Source organism: Oryctolagus cuniculus, chromosome 7 (genome assembly GCF_964237555.1).
Source record: "Oryctolagus cuniculus chromosome 7, mOryCun1.1, whole genome shotgun sequence".
Lineage (NCBI taxonomy): Eukaryota > Metazoa > Chordata > Mammalia > Lagomorpha > Leporidae > Oryctolagus > Oryctolagus cuniculus.
In genome coordinates, this window is record NC_091438.1 from 143,114,346 (window position 1) to 143,133,744 (window position 19,399).

Here is a 19,399-nt window from a genome sequence, read left to right on the forward strand (position 1 = left end):
TCCTCTGCTGGGGCTGAGACTGTTAAAGATTTCTTGTGCCCTGAGCAATGGATCCAAGGCTGCCAGTGGTCACCGCCTAAAATTCTTGTAGCACCGATTGTGGTCAGAAGTTTTCTCAGGGATGGGGATACTGAAGTTCAGAGATCTGGTTTGAAACCTGGCGATCAGAAGCCGTGGTAATCAAAATCAGAGCAGGTGGCACTGAGCTTGGCACATGGATGGCAGTGGAATGCCCCTTGTCTTAGCAGCTCTCCAGTCTTGGGCCCAGAGAACTACATGTTCAACCTCTAAACCTAGGAATTCTGAATTGTTTCAGATGGTTCACCAGATAAATGCTCATCAGAGCCTTAAGGCTGTCTATTGGTTTTCTAGCTCAAATGCTTACCATCAAATGAAGGCTATGTTGCAGCATTATCTCAAGAAAGTAGTTAAAATCTTAGAAATCATATTTCCAAAAAGATAAAAAGGGTTCACAATATTTTAAAAAAGAACATAGTCCATTCAGGTTTATCCTTTGTCCTGACTACATCATGGCGGGGATCTCTGAAGACACCGTGTCCAGAGGCTGCCAGTGACAGTCCATTAGTGCGTCATACAGTTCCTCACTCTGCTCCATGAACTCCTTGTTGGCCTCTGTCACATCCAGCTGTGGCATGGGGTCTGAAAGAAAAGCAGGGACAGGGTCACACAGACCTAAGGGAAGAAGCACTCAACAAAGGACGTTTCTAGGATCAGAGCCCTGTGCTGTTTCCTGGATTCCTGGAAGGATGTAAGCCTATGTTTATTACAGGCTGTACCTGTGAAGCTTGGATATTTGGGTTGGTTCTCATTGCAAATTTTTGTTTAGAAAATTCATCAGTTACTAAGATGGGCTAGTCTTGCGGCACAGCAGGTTAAGCTGCCCACATCTCACATTGGAGTGCTGGCTCTAGTACCAGATAACTCAGCTCTCTGCTAATGTGCCTGGGTTCCTGCCACCTAATGCAGGCATTTGGAGAGTGAACCACTGGATAAAATATCTCATCATTTTGCCTTTCAAATGAATACAACAGAAAAAAAAAAAATACCATCTCAAGGACTGTGATATCCAAGGAAAAACTATGATCAAATAAACAGGCAGAGGCCATGGGAGGTAGGCACTGGTGTGGTAAATTACGCTGCAACTCCAGAAGCCTGCATCCCCTTACGGGAGAGCCAGTTCGAGTCCCAGCTCCTTTGCTTCCATTCCAGTTTTGTTCCTGTACTGCGGCAGATGAGTTCCTGCCACTTAAATGGGAGGCCAGAGAGAGTTATGGGATGCTGGTTTTGGCCTGGCCTAGCCCCAACATGTAGGCATTTGGGGAGTGAACTAGCAGATGGAACTGTCTTATCAAAAGAAAAGAAACCAAGTACCCTGTAGGGAGGGATGAAGAAGCTGGAGCCTTCAGGTATGCCTTAAGCATGTAGAAGGTGCAGCTAGTCCACAAGTTTGGCTAGATAGCTTACCAAGCGCTTACGTCACTCCACTCCTCGGTATGCAGCCAAGAGAAATGAAAACTTTCCTGTGTCCACCCAAAAGTGTGTACATGAATGTTCACATTAGCATTACAGATAATAACCAAAATTGGAAACAACCCAAAGGTCCGTAAACTGATGAGCAGATAAACAAGCTGAATGGATATCCACACGGTGGATTATTTGGCCACAAAAAGGAGTGAAGCATATGGACATAGGCTATGACGATGAGGCTTGAAAATTCTATGCTAACTGGAAAAGCCATTCACATAGCTTGCATATTATATGTATTTCTGTTTATTTAAAATGTCTAGAATAGGCAATCTAGAGAAAGTACATGAGTGGTTTTCTGGAGCTGGGGGAGGATGAATAGGAAGTGTTAATGGTTACAAGATTTCTTTTTTGAGGTAATGAAATTTTCTGCATTTAGTGGTAACGGCTGTACAACTTTGTAACTATGATTAAAACTACTGAATTGTATGTATTCTTTGGTGGATGTTGTGTTTTGTGACTTAGATATCAAAAACCTAAGCTGTATCTTACAACATACTGTGTTTTAAAGGTGTGTGTATACATAGATTTAATTTGAAAGGCAGAGAGACCATCCATCCACTGGTTCACTTCCCAAATGACTGCAACAGCCAGGACTGGTCAGAACAAAACCAGGAGCCAAGAGCTTCTTGTGGGTCTCCTACGTGGGTGGTAGGGGCCCAAGCACTTGGGCCATTATCTGTTGTTTCCCAGGCTCATTAGCAGGAAGTGGGATAGGAAGAGCAGCAGCTGGGACTCCAACCAGCACCCTGATAGGAGATGCTGGCAAGCGGGGCTTAATCTGCTGCAGCATAAAGTAGGCTCGTTTTTATTTTAAATTGCATTTAAAGGGCAGAGTTAGAGGGAGAGACAGAGATCTTCCAACCACTGTCACTCCTCAAATGGTTGCAAGGCTGAGACTGGGCCAGGCTGAAGCCATGAGCTAGGAGCTTCTTCTAGGTCTCCCGTAAGGGTGGCAGGGGCCCAAGCACTTGGACCATCCTCCGCTGCTTTCCCAGGTGCAACAGCAGAGAGCTGGATCAGAAGTGGAGCAGCTGGGACTCAAAGTGGTGCTAATAATATAGGATACCAGCATCCAGGAGGCAGCTTAATCTGCTGGGCCACAATGATGGCCCCATATTTTACATTTTATTTGAAAGGAAGAGACAGAGATAAAGATGGACAGAGAGATAAAGATGCCAACTGCTGGTTCACTCTCTAAGTGCTCATAATAGCTGGGGTTGAGCCAACCCAAAGCCATGAGCTGGGAACTCAATCCAGGTCTGCAGTGTGTTTGGCAGGAAACCAAGTACTTGAGCCATCCCTGCTGCCTCCCAGGGTGCACATCAGCAGGATGCTGGAACTGAATGCAGAGCTGGGACTTGAACTCCAGCATGGGACGCAGGCCTGCAAACTGGCGGTACGACCATCAGGCCAAATGTCTGCCCCATCTAATTTTGTATCTGGCTTTTTTTCATTGAGACCATTTTTTATGTCAATATTTTTAGAAAAAATTGACATGACTAAAAAAAAAAAAAAAGGAAAAAAACAGCCACCAGTATTTGCTAAACAAAGCCTGTTATTGGACATTTATATGTATTAATGATTAGCATTTTGGAATAAAATAATTTTATTCTAAAAACATGATTTACTTTAATTTTATTTGAAAGGCAGAGAGAGAGAGAGAGAGAGAGAGAGAGAGAGATAGATCTCATCTTCTGGTTCACTCCACAAATGTCCACAATAGCCAGAGCTGGGCCAGGCCAAAGCCAGGACCCTGGAACTTAATCTGGGTCTCCCATGTAGGTCACAGGTACCCAAACTACTTGAGCCATCACCTGCTTTCTCCTAGGGTGTACATTAGCAGGAAGATAGATGGGAAGCAGAGGAACCAGGACTCAAACTAGGCCATCACTAAGGGATATGGGCATCCCAAGCAGTGATTAACCACTGTGCCAAATGCATGTTCCGGGATTATAACGTTCAAGTAAAATCTCTGATTCAAAGGGTAGAACTGACTTTTTACAGATACACACATATTTTAAAATCTCTCACTGGTGCTGTTTCTCTGAAGAACCGTGACTAATAGAAATGATGTTTAAACTCTTTTCTTTCTGCCATTTATAGGCCATTTATGTTTCTTGTGTAAATTATTTCCAGCTTTCTTTCCTTTTAAAGTTGGCATCTGTATTTATTTTTGAAGTTTTAAAGTATATTGGAGAGGCAAAGAGACAGAGACAGAAAGAGGTAGATAAAGAAAGCTCACATCCACTCGTTCCACTCCCAAAATGCCTGCCAACAGCTGGGCTGGGTAGAAGCTAGAAGCCAGAAACACAATTCAGGTCTCCCAGGTGAGTAGTAGGAATCCAGCAACTTGAGCCATCACTGCTGCCTCCCAGGATCTACACTAACAGGAAGCTCTGTCAGGAGCAGAAGAGGGAACTGAATCCAGACACGGATGTGAGACATGGGCATATTAACCACTAGACAAAATGCCTAACTTTACATCCAGCTTTTTCATCTACTTTTTAAAAATTGTAATGTATTTCCATTTTACTTGAAGACAGGCAGACATCTTCTATCTGCTGGTTCACTTCCCAAATGCCTACAACAGCCAGGGCTGGGCCAGGCCAAAGCTAAGAGTCCACAACTGCCTCCAGGTCTCCCATGGGTGGGGCAGGGACTCAAGTACTTGAGCCATTCTCTGCTGTCTCCCAGGATGTGCATTAGCAGGGAGCTGGATATGAAGTGGAGGACCCAGGACTGGCCAGGTACATGCAATGTGATGTGGGCGTTCCAAGTGACGACTTAAGCTGCTGCACCAAACACCTGCTCCCTTGCCTACTCTAAAAAACTCTACCTTGGATTTTTATCTTATAAACTCAAGGTACTTGGGCCGGCGCTGCAACTCACTAGGATAATCTTCCGCCTTGCGGCGCCGGCACACCAGGTTCTAGTCCCGGTCGGGGTGCCGGATTCTGTCCCGGTTGCCCCTCTTCCAGGCCAGCTCTCTGCTGTGGCCAGGGAGTGCAGTGGAGGATGGCCCGAGTACTTGGGCCCTGCACCCCATGGGAGACCAGGATAAGTACCTGGCTCCTGCCATCGGATCAGCACAGTGCGCTGGCCATTGGAGAGTGAACCAACGGCAAAGGAAGACCTTTCTCTGTCTCTCTCTCTCACTGTCCACTCTGCCTGTAAAAAAAAAAAAAAAACCTCAAGGTACTTGTGGCACTTTCCTCGAAAGTGTTGTGAAGAGAATCAATGAATGTAAAGAGCTTAGAATCGTGCCCTGCACAGAGCAAAGCCTCACTACTACTACTACTGCTAGCTCTAACCTCAGTTTTCTTTTCTGTAGAATGGAGAACAGGATGATACCCCTCCATCAGAGTGATGACAGGCAGCAGTGTTTGGCATGAGCTATGTTAATGGTTACTGTGTTGCTGATAGGTAAAAAAGAGATTAGAAAATTGTAAGGAGTAACATACCAACAATATCATTAGGTAAATTACCTCCAAAAACGAGGTGGTGCTTCCTGGGAGAAAGAGCTAGAGACTTGAGTACAGGAAAACAGGGATGCCAGTCCTGACTCTGCCCCAGGTCACTGTGTGACTCTCAGCAGATCACCAGGGCTTTGGGGACACCAAGTTCCCCACCTGCTAGTGAGCTCCTCTGTGTCCTGCAACACTGGATCAGAAGAGCGGAAGGAGGAAGGTGTCTGGCACAGTGGTTAAGATGCTGCTTGGGATGCCTACATCCATACTGGATGCCTGTGTTTGAGTCCCTCCTCTGCTCCTGATTCTAGATTCCTGGTGGTGTGCACCTGGGGAGGCAACAGGTAACAGTTCAAGTACTTAGGATCCTGCCACCTACATGGTAGACCTGGATTGAGTTCCAGGCTCCTGGCTTCAGTCTGGCCCATCTTTAGCTGTTGTGGATATTTGGGGAGTGAAACAGCGAGGTTAAGATCTATTACTGCCTTTCAAATAATTAAACAAATAAATTAGCTATATCTCATGCAAGAGGTTAAATGTGACTGATTCCTGGCTGCTCTACTTCCAATACAGCTCCCTGCTAATGTGCCTGGGAAAGCAGCAGAAGATGGCCCAAGTGCTTAGGCCCTGGCCACCCATGTGAAAGACCTAGAAGAGGCTCCTGGCTTTGGCTTGGCCCAGTGCTGGCTATTGGGACCATTTGGGGAGTGAACCAATGGATGGAAGATCGATCTCTCTCTCTCTCTCTCTCTCTCTCTCTCTCTCTATATATATATATATATATAAAACTCTGCCCTTCAAACGAATCAATAAACCTTTAAAAAAAAAAAAAAAACTTAACATTTGGGACTGGTGTTGTACAGTGAGTTAAGCTGCTGCCTGCAACACCTGCATCCCATATCAGAGCAACGGTTCAAGTCCCTGCTGCTGCTCTTTTTTTTTTTTTTTAATTAATTAATTTATTTGAAAGGTAGAGTTATAGGGAGCAGAGACAGAGACAGACAGACAGGTTTTTGATCCACTGGTTCACCTCCCAAATGGCCACAATGTCTGGAGCTGGGCCGATCCGAAGCCAGGAGCTTCTTCTGGGTCTCCCATGCAGGTACAGGGGCCCAAGCACTTGGGCCATCTTCTACTGCTTTCCCAGGCCATGCAGAGAGCTGGACTGGAAGTCGAGCAGCTGGGACTCGAACCAGTGCCCATACCCACTGGGATGCTGGCAGTGCAGGCTGGGGCTTTAACCTTCTGCACCACAGCGCTGGCCCTAAATACTTTTAATAAAAAATCAATTTACAAACTGTCCAAGCAAATACAAGGTAACAGGTCACCATTAGAGACCCCACCTCAGGGTGAAGCACTGCCTGTCCAGGGAGTGGTGAGCTCTGTGGGAATGCGCTCACACCCCACTGTAACTATGAGGACACCTGGCTCTCTCTAGAACCAAAGCGCCTCCAGAGCAGCATTTACCATGTATTCCCTCAGCATCTGGCTGATAAGGGTACAGTGCCTCTAACAAAGCAGTGACTTTTCTTTTCTTTCTTTTTTTTTTTTTTTTTTTTTTGACAGGCAGAGTGAATAGTGAGAGAGAGAGAGACAGAGAGAAAGGTCTTCCTTTGCCGTTGGTTCACCCTCCAATGGCCGCCACGGCTGGCGTGCTGCGGCCGGCGCACCGCGCTGATCCGATGGCAGGAGCCAGGAGCCAGGTGCTTCTCCTGGTCTCCCATGGGGTGCAGGGCCCAAGCACCTGGGCCATCCTCCACTGCACTCCCTGGCCACAGCAGAGAGCTGGCCTGAAAGAGGGGCAACCGGGACAGAATCCGGCGCCCCAACCGGGACTAGAACCTGGTGTGCCAGCGCTGCAAGGAGGAGGATTAGCCTAGTGAGCCGCGGCGCCAGCCAAAGCAGTGACTTTTCAACAGCTGACAAAGGAATGAACAAATGCACTCTTTCTTACCTTCCAGTGCATCATCTCCGACTTCTTCATATGTCTGCCAAGAGACAGAGAAGTGAGTGAAGAGCCATGACAGCTTCCTTTTAAAGAGGGGAACCAATATGCCTCAGCTTTTCCCAGTGGTTTGGAAGCACAAGCCCACCCTTATCAAGCCCATCCAGGAGAAAGACCATGACCCAGCCATCATCCCCAGAGGGGAAACATAACCCAAGAGGGATGGACTCGCATATCAGCTACCTGCATGGTGCTCTGGGTGTAGCCATACTGGGGGTAACTGTAGCTGTAGCTGCCCGTGTTCTGGTCATAGCCCCACTGGGCATAGTAGTTCTGGTATTGCTGATAATACTGGTTGTAGCTGTAACTGTACATCTGGCTATATTCCATTGGTTTTACACGGCTCCTTAAACAAAAACAAAGAAACAAAAAAACATTGTGGGAAGGTGTTGTGGTATAGATACTGGGGGTTAAGCCGCTGTCTTGGGCAACTGTATCCCATATCAGAGTGCTGGTTCAAATCCCAGCTTATCTACTTCCAATTCAGCCTTGCCAATAAACCCTGGAATCAGCAAGTAATGGCTCAACTGCTTGAACCACCCAGGCAGGAAACAGGGATGGAGTTCCTGGCTCCTTGTTTTGGGCTGGCCCAACCCTGGCTATTGCAGGCATCTGGGAAATGAATGAGTAAATGAAAGATTTCTTTCTCGGTCTCTGTCTTTCAAGTAGATGAAAATAAAATAAAACATTTAAAAAAGAAACAAATGTAAGCAAACATTTCTGTAACATTTCCTACATGGTCAGGGGACTGTTCTAAGTGCTTTACGCAGAATAACTTATTTAATTAACACAACAACCCTAAGCAATAAATACACGATTCCATTTTATAAATGAGGAAACTGATGTAAAGAGAATTTTTTTTTTTTTTTTTTTTTTTTTACAGGCAGAGTGGACAGTGAGAGAGAGAGACAGAGAGAAAGGTCTTCCTTTGCCGTTGGTTCACCCTCCAATGGCCGCCGCGGCCGGCGCACCGCGCTGATCCGATGGCAGGAGCCAGGAGCCAGGTGCTTTTCCTGGTCTCCCATGGGGTGCAGGGCCCAAGCACCTGGGCCATCCTCCACTGCACTGCCTGGCCACAGCAGAGGGCTGGCCTGGAAGAGGGGCAACCGGGACAGAATCCGGCGCCCCGACCGGGACTAGAACCCAGTGTGCCGGCGCCGCTAGGCGGAGGATTAGCCTAGTGAGCCGCGGCGCCGGCCAAAGAGAAGTAATTTTTTCAAAGTTACATAGTTATTAAAGAGATTCAAACTCAGGAAGTTTGGCTCCAGAGCCCATGCTTTTAAGATAGCAGCTTTTTTTTTTTTTTTTAAAGATTTATTTATTTGAGACGCAGAGGCAGAGAAAAAGTCTTTCATGCATTAGTTCACTCCCCAAATGGCTGCAATGGCCAGAACTGGGATGATCTGATCCAAATCCAGGAGCCAGGGGCTTCTTCCGGGACTCCCACTCAGGTGCTCCCAGGGTATACCTTAACAGGAAGCTGGAATTAAGAGCAGAATGGAGACTCAAACCCAGGCACTCCAGTCTGGGATGGAGGTGTTCCAAACGACGTCTTAACTGCTATCCTAAATGCTCACTCCCTAAGGAAAGCTGGTGAGCAGACCCAGCCAGAGTGTCAGGAAGACTCCACATTTGATTTCTTAGGCTGAGCCTGAAGCACTTCCCTCCAGACTGGGATGGCTCGGTGAAGTTCACTGGCAGATGGGCAATGCTAGTAGTCGCCCCTCCCCGTCCATGAAACCAGGGGCCATGTTCAGTGCAGGCTCCCTGGCTGGGGTTTGACTTTGCACATCTGTTCTGTTTCTCCAGACAAGGTACAGTCAGTTCTCAAAGGGCCCTCATTCCAAATGCTGACAATGTCCAAGCTGAAATGGATGTAACAGAATATAACCTCCTTGCAAGAGGTACTCTGTTTCTCCTGCTTAAAGCTCCATCTCCAAAGTCTAGGACACCTCCCAAGTTGCCGTAGGGACTCAGTAATTATTGACTGAATAAATAGTAACACATCCCAGGCCAAAGCCAGGAAAGCTTCAAGTTTCCTTGAAAAATGCTCCTTAGGGCTGGTGTTGTGACATAGCACAGGCAGAGGTTTAACCTACGCCACAGCAGCGGCCCCTCATATCCCATATCAAGGCGTCTGGTTGAAGCTCCAACTCCTCCGCTTCTGATCCAGCTTCCTGCTAATGTGCACCCTAGAAGGCATCAGGTGATAGCTCAAGTACATGGGTCCCTGCTACCCATGTTGGAGATCCAGAAGGAGTTCCTGGCTCCTAGTTTTGGCCTGGCCTAACCCTGGCTGTTGTGGGCATTTGGGGAAACCAGTAGATGAGAGCTCTTTCTCTCTATCTCTCTGCCTTTCAAATAAAATAAATTTACAAATCTTAAAAACGGCCATTTGGAACTCTACCCTAATGAGCTACCTTGTTCTTTTGGTGTGGAGTTTCTCAGTCTTGGCTCTACTGATGTTGGTGGTTGTGTTGTCACATATTCCTTGCCATGGGGCTATCCTATACATTGCTGGATGTGAAGCAGCTATGTCTGGCCTCTACCCACTAAATGCCAGTAGCACAGCCTCAGTTGCGATAACCGAAAACGTCTCCAGGTATTGCAATCACCCTCTGTTGAGAATCAATGCTTTAGCTGAATGACGAGATGCTATTTAGAGACAGCAGTCTGATTTCCACCCAAGAGACCTGCTCGGACTTGTAAGGGAGAGTGGGTTTTCTATCGTGCATGACAGGCAGAACAGCGATGTACATAATAAATAGTCTACATAGTATTTCTACAGCTTTCCCAGTGTTGCTACCAGCAACATCTGAACACCTCTGCCTCCCCTACTCTATTCCCAACTATAGGCCCCTGGAGGTAATGCTGGTTCATCTTTAACCCCCAGCATGCAGCCTGGCAAGGAGAAAACAGTGAGGATTTGTGACTTGAATGGAATCTCCCTGCAGCTTCCCATCCAGCACGTGGATGCCCTGATTTTCAGTAAATGGCTGGGGCAAGTCCGGAGACCCTCTACCTTCCCTGCAAGACTCACGCTTTGGGGATGGCCACGCTCAGCCGCACAGGTTTAGACCCCAGTCCTACTGCTCCCTGGCACTCTGTCAGGGCTCGCTTCTGTTCAAGTTCATCTGTGAATTTCACGAATCCGTAACCCCTGCAGGAAAGGAAAACCAACACACTGTTTAGATGACAAATGTGGTGAAGGTAAAGTCTCACAATGGAGGCATGGAAAAGGTGGGCAGGATGAGATCCCCATTGGTGGAGGTGTCTACAGAGCAGCAGAGGTTCACTCAAGGGCTGGCTGATCCTGAGAGCTACAGGAATTCTTCCTTTCAGTTCACCACTCTCCTTGATACCTTCACCCTTGGGGGTCCTTCCCAAACTGTAGCTTTCCTCTCACTCTAATGGAAAGTAAAGTAACGATTGTCATTATCACTATGGTGGTATCAACAGCAGTAACAGCGGATGCTCTTTACTATTTACAGAGTCTGCCCTACAGGCCACGTACTATGCTAGGCATGGGACATGGAAGTCACAAAGTTCAGCTCTCCCGAGTTCACACTGCAACTGGGGCATAAATTAAGGATAGTTAACATTTAAAGAATGCTTATTTTCCAGGCACCATAATGAGCATTTTCCCAGGGTTATCTCATCAAACTGTCTAATTCCATAAAGGGAGGGTCCCATGTTATGAGAGGGTAGCCAAAGTTCAAAGAGGTTTAATAACTTGCCCAGAGTCATAATAGAAGCAGAATTTAAATCCCCATTTGTCACTCCCAGAGCTGGAACTTACAACTACTATGCTGATCAAAATGAGCCTTTCTGGAGATGCTTCCCATTTTTGCAATACAAAATTTCTGATTGTACTAAAAGGCTCAGTAACAAAACAGCCAACACTGACAAAGCATTTCCTGTGTTGCTCACTTCTATCCTTAAATCCTTCCACCAAGTCCTGGAGCAGATACTATGACGGAACAGATGAGGAAACAGGGTCAGAGAAGCTCTGAGCATCATCTACTCCACGATCCCTGGACAGTGCGGAGCAGGGATTCCAGCCAGGTAGTCTGGCTCCAAAGCCTGGGCTCTGACTCACGCTCTGCCGCCTCTCTCCAGCATCTCCACCCGGGACAGAAGTATACGGAAACCAACACAGTAGGCATCAACAACAGGTAAGGCCTTACTTAGACACGCCCGTCTGGTCTAAAACCACCTTGCCTCCTCGACAAGAGGGGTAGACTTTGACGAAGAATTCGTACAGCATGCCGTCATCCACGTCTGCAGTCAAGTCCCCCACGAAAAGGGAGTATTCAGGACTGAGAGGAAAGAACGAGAGTCAGACACAAAAACGTAACCTCTGCCCAGCACAGCTCTGTGACAGTCTAGGTCTGCCTTCCCCAGCCCATCTGAGGGGCCCACTTCAGCAGGCCTTGCTTATCTTCATTGGTAGTGGAGAAGCCACTACCCTGAACTACTCCTGCCCTGAACCCCTCCCCTGCTTGCCCAGTCTGTGGCTTCAAGCATTAGGGAATACAGACAGGAGGGAAGGATCAGAGACGCATCGCTGAGGCCTCAAAAGATAAAACATACTGTACTCTTTGAGCACTTTAATTCAAATGTTAAAAGAGAATGAGAACTGGATATTATCTTATAATGACCCAAAGCCCAGCTAAAATGAAAACCTTGAACTTTGGCCAGCGCTGCAGCTCAATAGGCTAATCCTCCGTCTGCGGCGCCAGCTCACCGGGTTCTAGTCCCGGTCGGGGTGCCGGATTCTGTCCCAGTTGCCCCTCTTCCAGGCCAGCTCTCTGCTGTGGCCCGGGTGTGCAGTGGAGGATGGCCCAAGTCCTTGGGCCTTACACCCCATGGGAGACCAGGAGAAACACCTGGCTCCTGCCTTTCGGATCAGTGTGGTGCACCGGCCGCAGCGCGCCGGCCATTGGAGGGTGAACCAACGGCAAAAGGAAGACCTTTCTCTCTGTCTCTCTCATTGTCCACTCTGTCAAAAAAAAAAAAAAAAGAAAGAAAGAAAGAAAAGAAAAAAAAAAAAGAAAAAGAAAATCTTGAACTTTGAGAACAGTGCCCAGTAAACTTTTTTGTCGAGTTCAGCATTTTGGGCCTTGTGGGGTATCTATGGTGTCTACATTTTCTTTGTGACCTGGTTCTATAATCCTTTAAAAACATAAAAACTACTTTTAGCTTGGGGTGATATAAATCAGATAAAAGTTTTCCAACTCTGTTCTAGAGGATCAATTCTGTTCAAGAAATGAGGAGTGGGTGTTTAGCCTGGTGGTTACGACATCCGTGTCCACATCAGAGTACTTGGGTTCCATTTCTGCCTCTGGCTCCTGACTGCAGCTTCCTGCTAATGCAGATCCTAGGAGGCAGTGGTAATGGCTCAACTGACTGGGATCCTGCCACCCCTGTAGGAGACCTTGATTGAACTCCCAACTCCCAGTTTGGCCACTTTGGGCATTTGAGGAGTGAACTAATGGACAGGAGCTTTCTGTGTATCTTTCTGACTCTTAAACAAAAATGAAGAAGCAAGTTTTGTTATCTTATTTCAATGTGGTACATGGTCCTTGTATAAAATCAGAATACACAAAGGCATAAGGAAAAACTTTGGATACATTGCTTTAAAGTTTTCACAAAGCAGCCTGAAATGCCAAACACCTTGTTTATTACCACAGGTCAATTTTTACTGAATAAAATCTCAACATTTAGGGGAGGAACAGGGTGGAGATATACAAAAGACACGGCCTTGGGGCCGGCATCACAGAGTAGTAGGTTAATGCCTGTGATGCCAGCATTCCATATGAGCACCAGTTCCAGATTCACTACTCCGTTTTCTATGCAGCTCCCTAATGCACCTGGGAAAATGGTAGAAGATGACCTAAGTGCTTGGACTCCTGCCACCCACATGGGAGATCTGAATGGAATTCTAGGCTCCTGGCTTCAGCCTAAGCCCAGTCCCAGGCCAGTCTGTTGAAGGCTTATGGGGAATGAATTGGCAGACGGAAGATCTTTTTCTCTCTCTCTCCTCCCTGTAACCCTGCTTTTCAAATAAATAAATAATTCCATTAAAAAAAAAAAAAAAAAAAGACATGGCCTTGACAGCAGGACACCAGGGCGGGAGTGCACAATGGGGAAGCAGGAGGGAGTTCTCCTTCGGAGTACAGCATACAGTCACACTCAGCTCCCATCCTCCTCACCAGCAGTGACTGGGACAGGGACATGTTCTGCCTTTGTTCAGGCATTTGATGGGGCTTGAAGTTGCTGTGGGGCAACTGTACTCACCTGTTATCTGGTTGTTTCCCATAAGTGGCATAGTTCAATTTAAAACGTTTTGCCTGAAAATTTAAAAACAAATAAATTAAAACAGGGAAAGGTGTTTCAAAAGTCAAACAATATTTGGAAAAAAAAAAACACCAAAATAAATTACCTTGGCCAAAACATCTCCCCCTTTCTAAGCCTCAGCTTTTTCTCCTGTATAAAATGAAGGGGTTGCACGGATGACCGCTAAGGGCACTGCCAGCTCCATGGTTCTATGTGCCCAGGTGTGCCAGCTGGTACAGCTGTAAGCTAAGTAACTGTGGGAAGAGCAGAATGTAACTCTCTTGAAATGTGTCCATGCTGCTGCCAGACTGTTCTAGATTCTCAATCAGAAAAAAACCTCAAATTTCAAGTCTTCCTTTACAGGAGGCAGTGATGCAGAGGGGAAAAGGGCATGGACTTGGAGGTATCCAATCTTCCATTCGAATCCTGGGTCTGCCACTTACTACTTGCTTTGGACAAGTTATTTCACTTCCCTGAGCTTCAGTTTCCTGAGCTGTCAAAGATAATGCCTATTGTACAGGTTGTTACAGGATTAAATAAAATGATACAAGTATACAATCGGGATTTAGGAAATGCTAGTTATCAATGATAGTTAAATGGCAACATCATTATCTAAATGTCCTTACAGGCGTGGCTCCTGGAAGGGGTTTTCCATTAATTTTATGCAAACACTTCTCTGCTGTAGCCAAATCTGCGAACTCTACAAAGCAGTAGCCCGCTGGAATCCTAGAAAGAAAGCAACAGAGGAGGAAAATGGTGACAGACACCAGGTGAGTCTTGGCCTGAAGGAGGGACAAATGGCTTTTTTTTTTTTTAAGATTTATTTATTTGAAAGTCAGAGTTACACTGAAAGAGGAGAGGCAGAGAGGCAGAGAGAGAGAGAGAGAGAGAAAAGAGAGAGAGAAAGATCTTCCATCTGCTGGTTCACTCCCCAACTAGCTGCAACGGCCAGAGCTGCGCCAATCCAAGGCCAGAAGCCAGAAGCTTCTTCTGGGTCTCCCACACTTGTGCAGGGGTCCAAGGACTTGGGTCATCTTCTACTGCTTTCCCAGGCCATAGCAGCGATCTGGAACTGAAGAGGAGCAGCTGGGACTTGAACCGGTACCCATATGGGATGCTGGCACTGCAGGCAGAGGCTTTACCCACTATGCCACAGTGCCAGTCCCACAAATGGCTTTCTGATCAGAGACCACACTGTTTTGTTCCCTGCCATATTCCAGTTCAGAACTGACAAAGTGAATATATGGCCCGTCCTAGACTCATTTAGTAAGCACTATTGATGTACTAAATCTACTATGAAGTACTCTTGCCAGAAATGTTTAATGCAATCCAATCAACCTTTAGATCCAACATCTACTTTACAGAAAACATTAGGGACAGGGCAAGTAAAACACAAGGAAACACATCCAGACTGTAAGATCAGAATGCACAAAATGACATGTAAGACAACGAGTCGTGCCTCCTTAAAAAAAAAAAAAAAAAAATCAGTGTTTAATGGCTGCCACCTGAGATGCTGCTGGCATCCACATAGGAGCACTGGTTCCAGACCTGGCTGCTCCACTTGCTCTTCAGCTCCCTGCTAATACGTGTGGGAAAGCACTGATGATGGCCCAAGTGCTTGGACTCCAGTGATTCATGTGGAAAACCCAGGACTTCTAGGCTCCTGGCTATTGCAGCCATTTGGGAACTGAAACAGCATATAGATCTCTCTCTCTGTGTGTCACTCTGCCTTTCAATTCAATAAAATACATCTTTTTTATTTAAAGATTTATTTATTTGAAAGGCATATTTGAATTCAAGAGAGTATGATCATATTTCCTCCCAACATTTTATTATAAAAAATTTCTAATATGGGGCCGGCGCTGTGGTGCAGCGGGTTAACACCCTGGCCTGAAGCACCAGCATCTCATATGGGTGCCAGCTCAAGTTTCGGCTGCTCCACTTCCTATCTAGCTCTCTGCTATGGGCTAGGAAAGCAGTAGAAGATGGCCCAAGTCCTTGGGCCCCCGCACCCATGTGGGGGACCCAGAAGAAGCTCCTGGCTTTAGCATGGCACAGCTCTGGCCACTGTGGCCAATTGGGGAGTGAACCATCAGATGGAAGACCTTTCTCTCTCTCTCACTCTCTGCCTCTCCTCTCTTTGTGTAGCTCAGACTTTCAAATAAAATAATAAACAAATCTTTAAAAAAGTTTCCAATATAAAAAAACTGGACTTGTACAGCAATACTTTCATGCCCTAGGTACAACCATCATTTTACTGTACTGATTTTATCTATCACATACCTATCCACCCTCTACTCATCTACCATCCTTATTCTATGCATTTCAAAATTAGTTGCAGAGATCAGCATAATTTTCCCAATTACTTTAGTATGCATGTCATTAACTGAAATTCAATTATTGTTTTGTTTTGTTTCTAAGGTAAAATTTACTTGCAACAAAGTACAGAAATCCTCCTAGAGGCTGAATTATTTCCACCACAGATTAATTTTGTGATTGCAGCATCTCCAATGAATGGATTATGCAGTGGGCTTCTTTCATTTAGCATGTTTTTGAAATTCATCCATGCTGTTGTTCTATCAGTAATTTGTTCCTTTCTGTTGCTGAGCAGTATTCTAGGACATGAAAATACTCGTACTTGTTTACCTAGTCATCTATTCAGGGATACCTGGGCTGTTTGCAGTTTTTGGCTATAATCTAAAAGCTGCTAGGAGCATTCTTTAAGTACTTCCTGAGGAAAAAAATGTGTGTGAGTGTGTATGCTTTCATTAATATATGTTTTCATTCCTCTTGGGGAAGCATGTAAGCCTAGACTTAGCAGGTGTCAGTAGTTATTCCATTTTACATTCCTACAAACATTGAATGAAAGTGTGGTTGCTCCACATCTGTTTTGTTTTTTAATAGTTTTTGTTGTGGTTAAATACATATTTAGGGGCTGGCACTGTGGCGCAGTGGGTTAACGCCCTGGCCTGAAGTGCCAGCATTCCAATAGGTGCTGGTTTTAGCCCCGTCTGCTCCTCTTCTGATCCAGCTCTCTGCTATGGTCTGGGAAAGCAGTAGCAGATGGCCCAAGTGCTTGGGCTCCTGCACCCACGTGGGAGACCTCGAAGAAGCTCCTGGCTTTGGATTGGCACAGCTCTGGCCATTGCAGCCATCTGGGGAGTGAACCAGCAGATGGAAGACCTCTCTCTGTAACTCTTTCAAATAAATAAAATAAATCTCTAAATAAATAAATCCCTACATAACATGAAGTAGATGACTTTAACCATTTTAAGCATACAGTTCTAGGGATTAAGTACATTCACACTGTTGTGCAACCACAGACTGCATTCTTAAGCACTACACTTTATTACATATTATTTTTCTTGGGATTTTATCCTTTCCCCTTAGCTAGTCCTGGCTTTTAATTCACATTTGCTTTTTTTTCCCCTTCAGCATCTACTTATTTTATAGTGTTCTTGTAAGCCATTTCAAAGCTTTTTCCAAATGAAGCAAGTTGTAAATATATATATATATAATGGTTGGCAGGTCCCACAGGAAGTAACATCTAGGTCATAGCTGAAAAAAAGATAGTTTCAAATATTTCAATCAAGGTCAAAATGCGAGAATCTATGCCACTCTTTTAAAACGGGGCCAGTGTTACAGAACTAATTTTTATGACAGCAGCTCATTCTCTGGGCTTTCTGTGTACTGAGCGGCAGAGCAATATTTAGAGAGGCATGATCTACCAGTCGGAAAATGTATCCCTGGGTAATGGGGTTATCCTGAATACACAAAGTTCCTGTTCACCAAAGAGCCAGAGCTGGTCACACGTGAGATCACGCATCTCTATTTTTAAACCATCTGATGCTCCAGTAAGCCACACTGCCACCAAATACTTGCTCAACACTGTAAATTGATAAAGAATCCTCTAACTTCTAACCAGAATGCAAGGAAAACTAAGACTCAAGGAAAAAGAAAGTAGAGGCAACAGGGCACTCCTATCTGAATCTTGCTCTGTTTACTTATTTGTCTCATTCTCCCTTTGCAATGTAGTCAATTCCACAAGAGCAGAGCCTATTTCTGGCTTATTTCAGCCATTTATTCCAGGAATCCAGAACAGCAGCACACAGTAGTATACCAAGAGTTTTAAAAAGAGGGGACGACGCTGTGACGCAGCAGGTTAAAGCCCCAGTCTGCAGTGCCTGCATCCCATATGGGCACTGGTCTGAGTCCTGGCTGCTCCACTTCAGTCCAGCTCTCTGCTATGCCCTGGGAAACCAGCAAAGGATGGCTCAAGTCTCTGGGCCTCTGTACCCACATGAAGCTCCTGGCTTCGGATCGGCACAGCTCTGGTAGTTGCAGCCAATTGGGGAGTGAACCAGCAAATGAAAGACCCTTTCCTCTCACTCTGCCTCTCTGTAACTCTGCCTTCCAAATAAATAAATAAATCTTATTAAAAAAAAAAATGAACTGCTTAAGAGTTAAGGAGTCGAACTCAAATTCTGACTTGTCACTTAATAGCCGTATGACTTTAAGACAATCATAAAGCTTCTCTAAGAACAGTACTCAGCTCAGAGGTTTTCGTGACTTTGAAAAGCTGATGTGAAGCGCTTCTTACCCAGCAGATCATAATCTGTGACTTATAGAGCACATACCACACGCCTGGCACTGCATGAGAATCATGCAGTCCCCGTCGCTCTGTGCCACAGCTGCCACTGTTAGCTATGCCCATGTTCACGCTCAAGCTGAACGAGACCGAATGGTTCAGAGACTGACCCAAGATCACGTAACAGAGTCTCGTCTGCGGGCGCTCTATTATCCTTCCACTCCACGAGCCCGCAAAATGTTATCCTTGCTAGCGTCACCGCCTCGCGAGGGGCGGCGAGGGCTCCCGGAGGACGGCCGCCGCGCAATCGACTGAGCAGAGGGAAGGAGATGTACCCAGTGAGGCGGTTGCGGATAATTTTGACGCTCATCACGGTCTCCCCCATGGTGGCGAAGGCTCTGGAGATGAAGTTCTCATCCATGTAGGGCTCCAGCTGCGCAAAACCAGAGCGGAGCGGCTCGGGCCGGCGTCCCGCGGCTGCTCTTCCCGCCCCCTCGGCCCAGCGGGCAGCTCCGCGCGCTGGGCGCTGGGCGCTGGGCACTTGCCCCGCGCGGCGTCCCCACGGCCAGGTCCTCCCCTACAAACTCGCTTCCTCCCAGAGGGCCTCGGTCCTAGGGATCCCACCCTCCAGCCCCACACCCACACTGCACCCCTCACAGAACGTCCCTTTTCCGTCCGGGAATCCACCGGGGACCCCGGGAGCCCCACCGCGGTCACCGAAAGGAACCCTCCCCCCAACGCGGGAATCTAAAGACCCTCCCCCTCAGACCCGTCCTCCCTCGCGACCCCGAGCTTCCTCCTCAGCTCCCCTGCGGCCGCGCTCACTCACGTCTCCCATCCATAGGCTGGCGGCCATGGCCACACCAGAGGAGCGACTTCGAGGGCCTCACAGGCCCTCGCGGGCGCCGCTCGGCGCTGGAGTGACCGCTCCAGAGCTTCAGACTCGGACGCCTTCTGCGCACGCTCCGAACCTCCGCGACAGGCGTCTGGACGCATGCTCCCTTCCGGGTTTTCCGGCGACTGGCTGGGCGCGCAGCTTCCGGATCCCGGCGGGCGGGGCGCAGAGCGCAGGCGCCGCGAGAGCGGAAGGGGCGGGGCGTAGCCGGTGTGTTCTTCCTGTAACTCGCTGTGTCTGGCGCGTCTCCGACTTTGTAGCACAACCACAGCTGGTAGTTGTAAATACGACGTGCATCAGAAGAGCAATATGGATCAGTGGAGAGGACGCCTTTGGGACCCGGGGCTGGCCTCCGCCCTGCTTCAGCCCTGCGCCTCTACCCGGTCTCCCAGGCCGCCAAACACGAAACTTTTGAAGACGCGGGGACAGGAAGTCCCCTCAGTCCCCGTCACGTGGGCGAGGAGGGCTGCAAGGCGTGTGGATTGGGGTAACCGTAGCCATCCACTCACTAAATGCTGTCGCAGATGAGACCCGCTGCAGAGAAGTGACCCCACGTA

General features: G+C 47.1%; 1 protein-coding gene across 9 annotated transcripts; it reads right to left on the reverse strand.

Annotated features, from left to right (window-relative positions):
* Positions 1–416: 416 nt before the first annotated feature.
* Positions 417–19,026, reverse strand: TRNAU1AP (tRNA selenocysteine 1 associated protein 1). 9 transcript variants are annotated; one of them, XM_070078965.1, is made up of 10 exons: positions 18,777–18,970; positions 18,118–18,380; positions 13,986–14,085; positions 13,321–13,373; positions 11,208–11,339; positions 10,061–10,180; positions 7,204–7,366; positions 6,970–7,003; positions 5,178–5,344; positions 429–660 (listed from the first exon to the last, which is right to left on the reverse strand). In XM_070078965.1, exons 1-9 carry the CDS (start codon positions 18,801–18,803, stop codon positions 5,214–5,216), a joined length of 1,023 nt encoding a protein of 340 aa, XP_069935066.1. In that variant the 5' UTR covers positions 18,804–18,970; the 3' UTR covers positions 429–660; positions 5,178–5,213. The 9 variants fall into 9 exon arrangements, with proteins under 9 accessions (XP_069935065.1, XP_069935070.1, XP_069935073.1 ...); XM_070078964.1 differs by lacking the exon at positions 5,178–5,344 and having other exon boundaries at positions 417–660; positions 18,777–19,025; XM_070078969.1 differs by lacking the exon at positions 5,178–5,344 and having other exon boundaries at positions 417–660; positions 18,283–18,380; positions 18,777–18,998.
* Positions 19,027–19,399: the final 373 nt, after the last annotated feature.

What these genes read in the sequence shown, in the direction of transcription:
- TRNAU1AP (XM_070078964.1), bottom strand. Translation starts at nt 18,803, where the DNA reads ATGGCCGCCAGCCTATGGATGGGAGAC. An exon ending in ACTCTGTTACGTGATCTTGG is followed by an intron (nt 14,086 to 18,117) that starts GTCAGTCTCTGA and finishes CTTTCTTTCTAG; the next exon opens with GATTCCAGCGGGCTACTGCT. An exon ending in GACCAGACGGGCGTGTCTAA is followed by an intron (nt 10,181 to 11,207) that starts GTAAGGCCTTAC and finishes CCTTTCCTGCAG; the next exon opens with GGGTTACGGATTCGTGAAAT.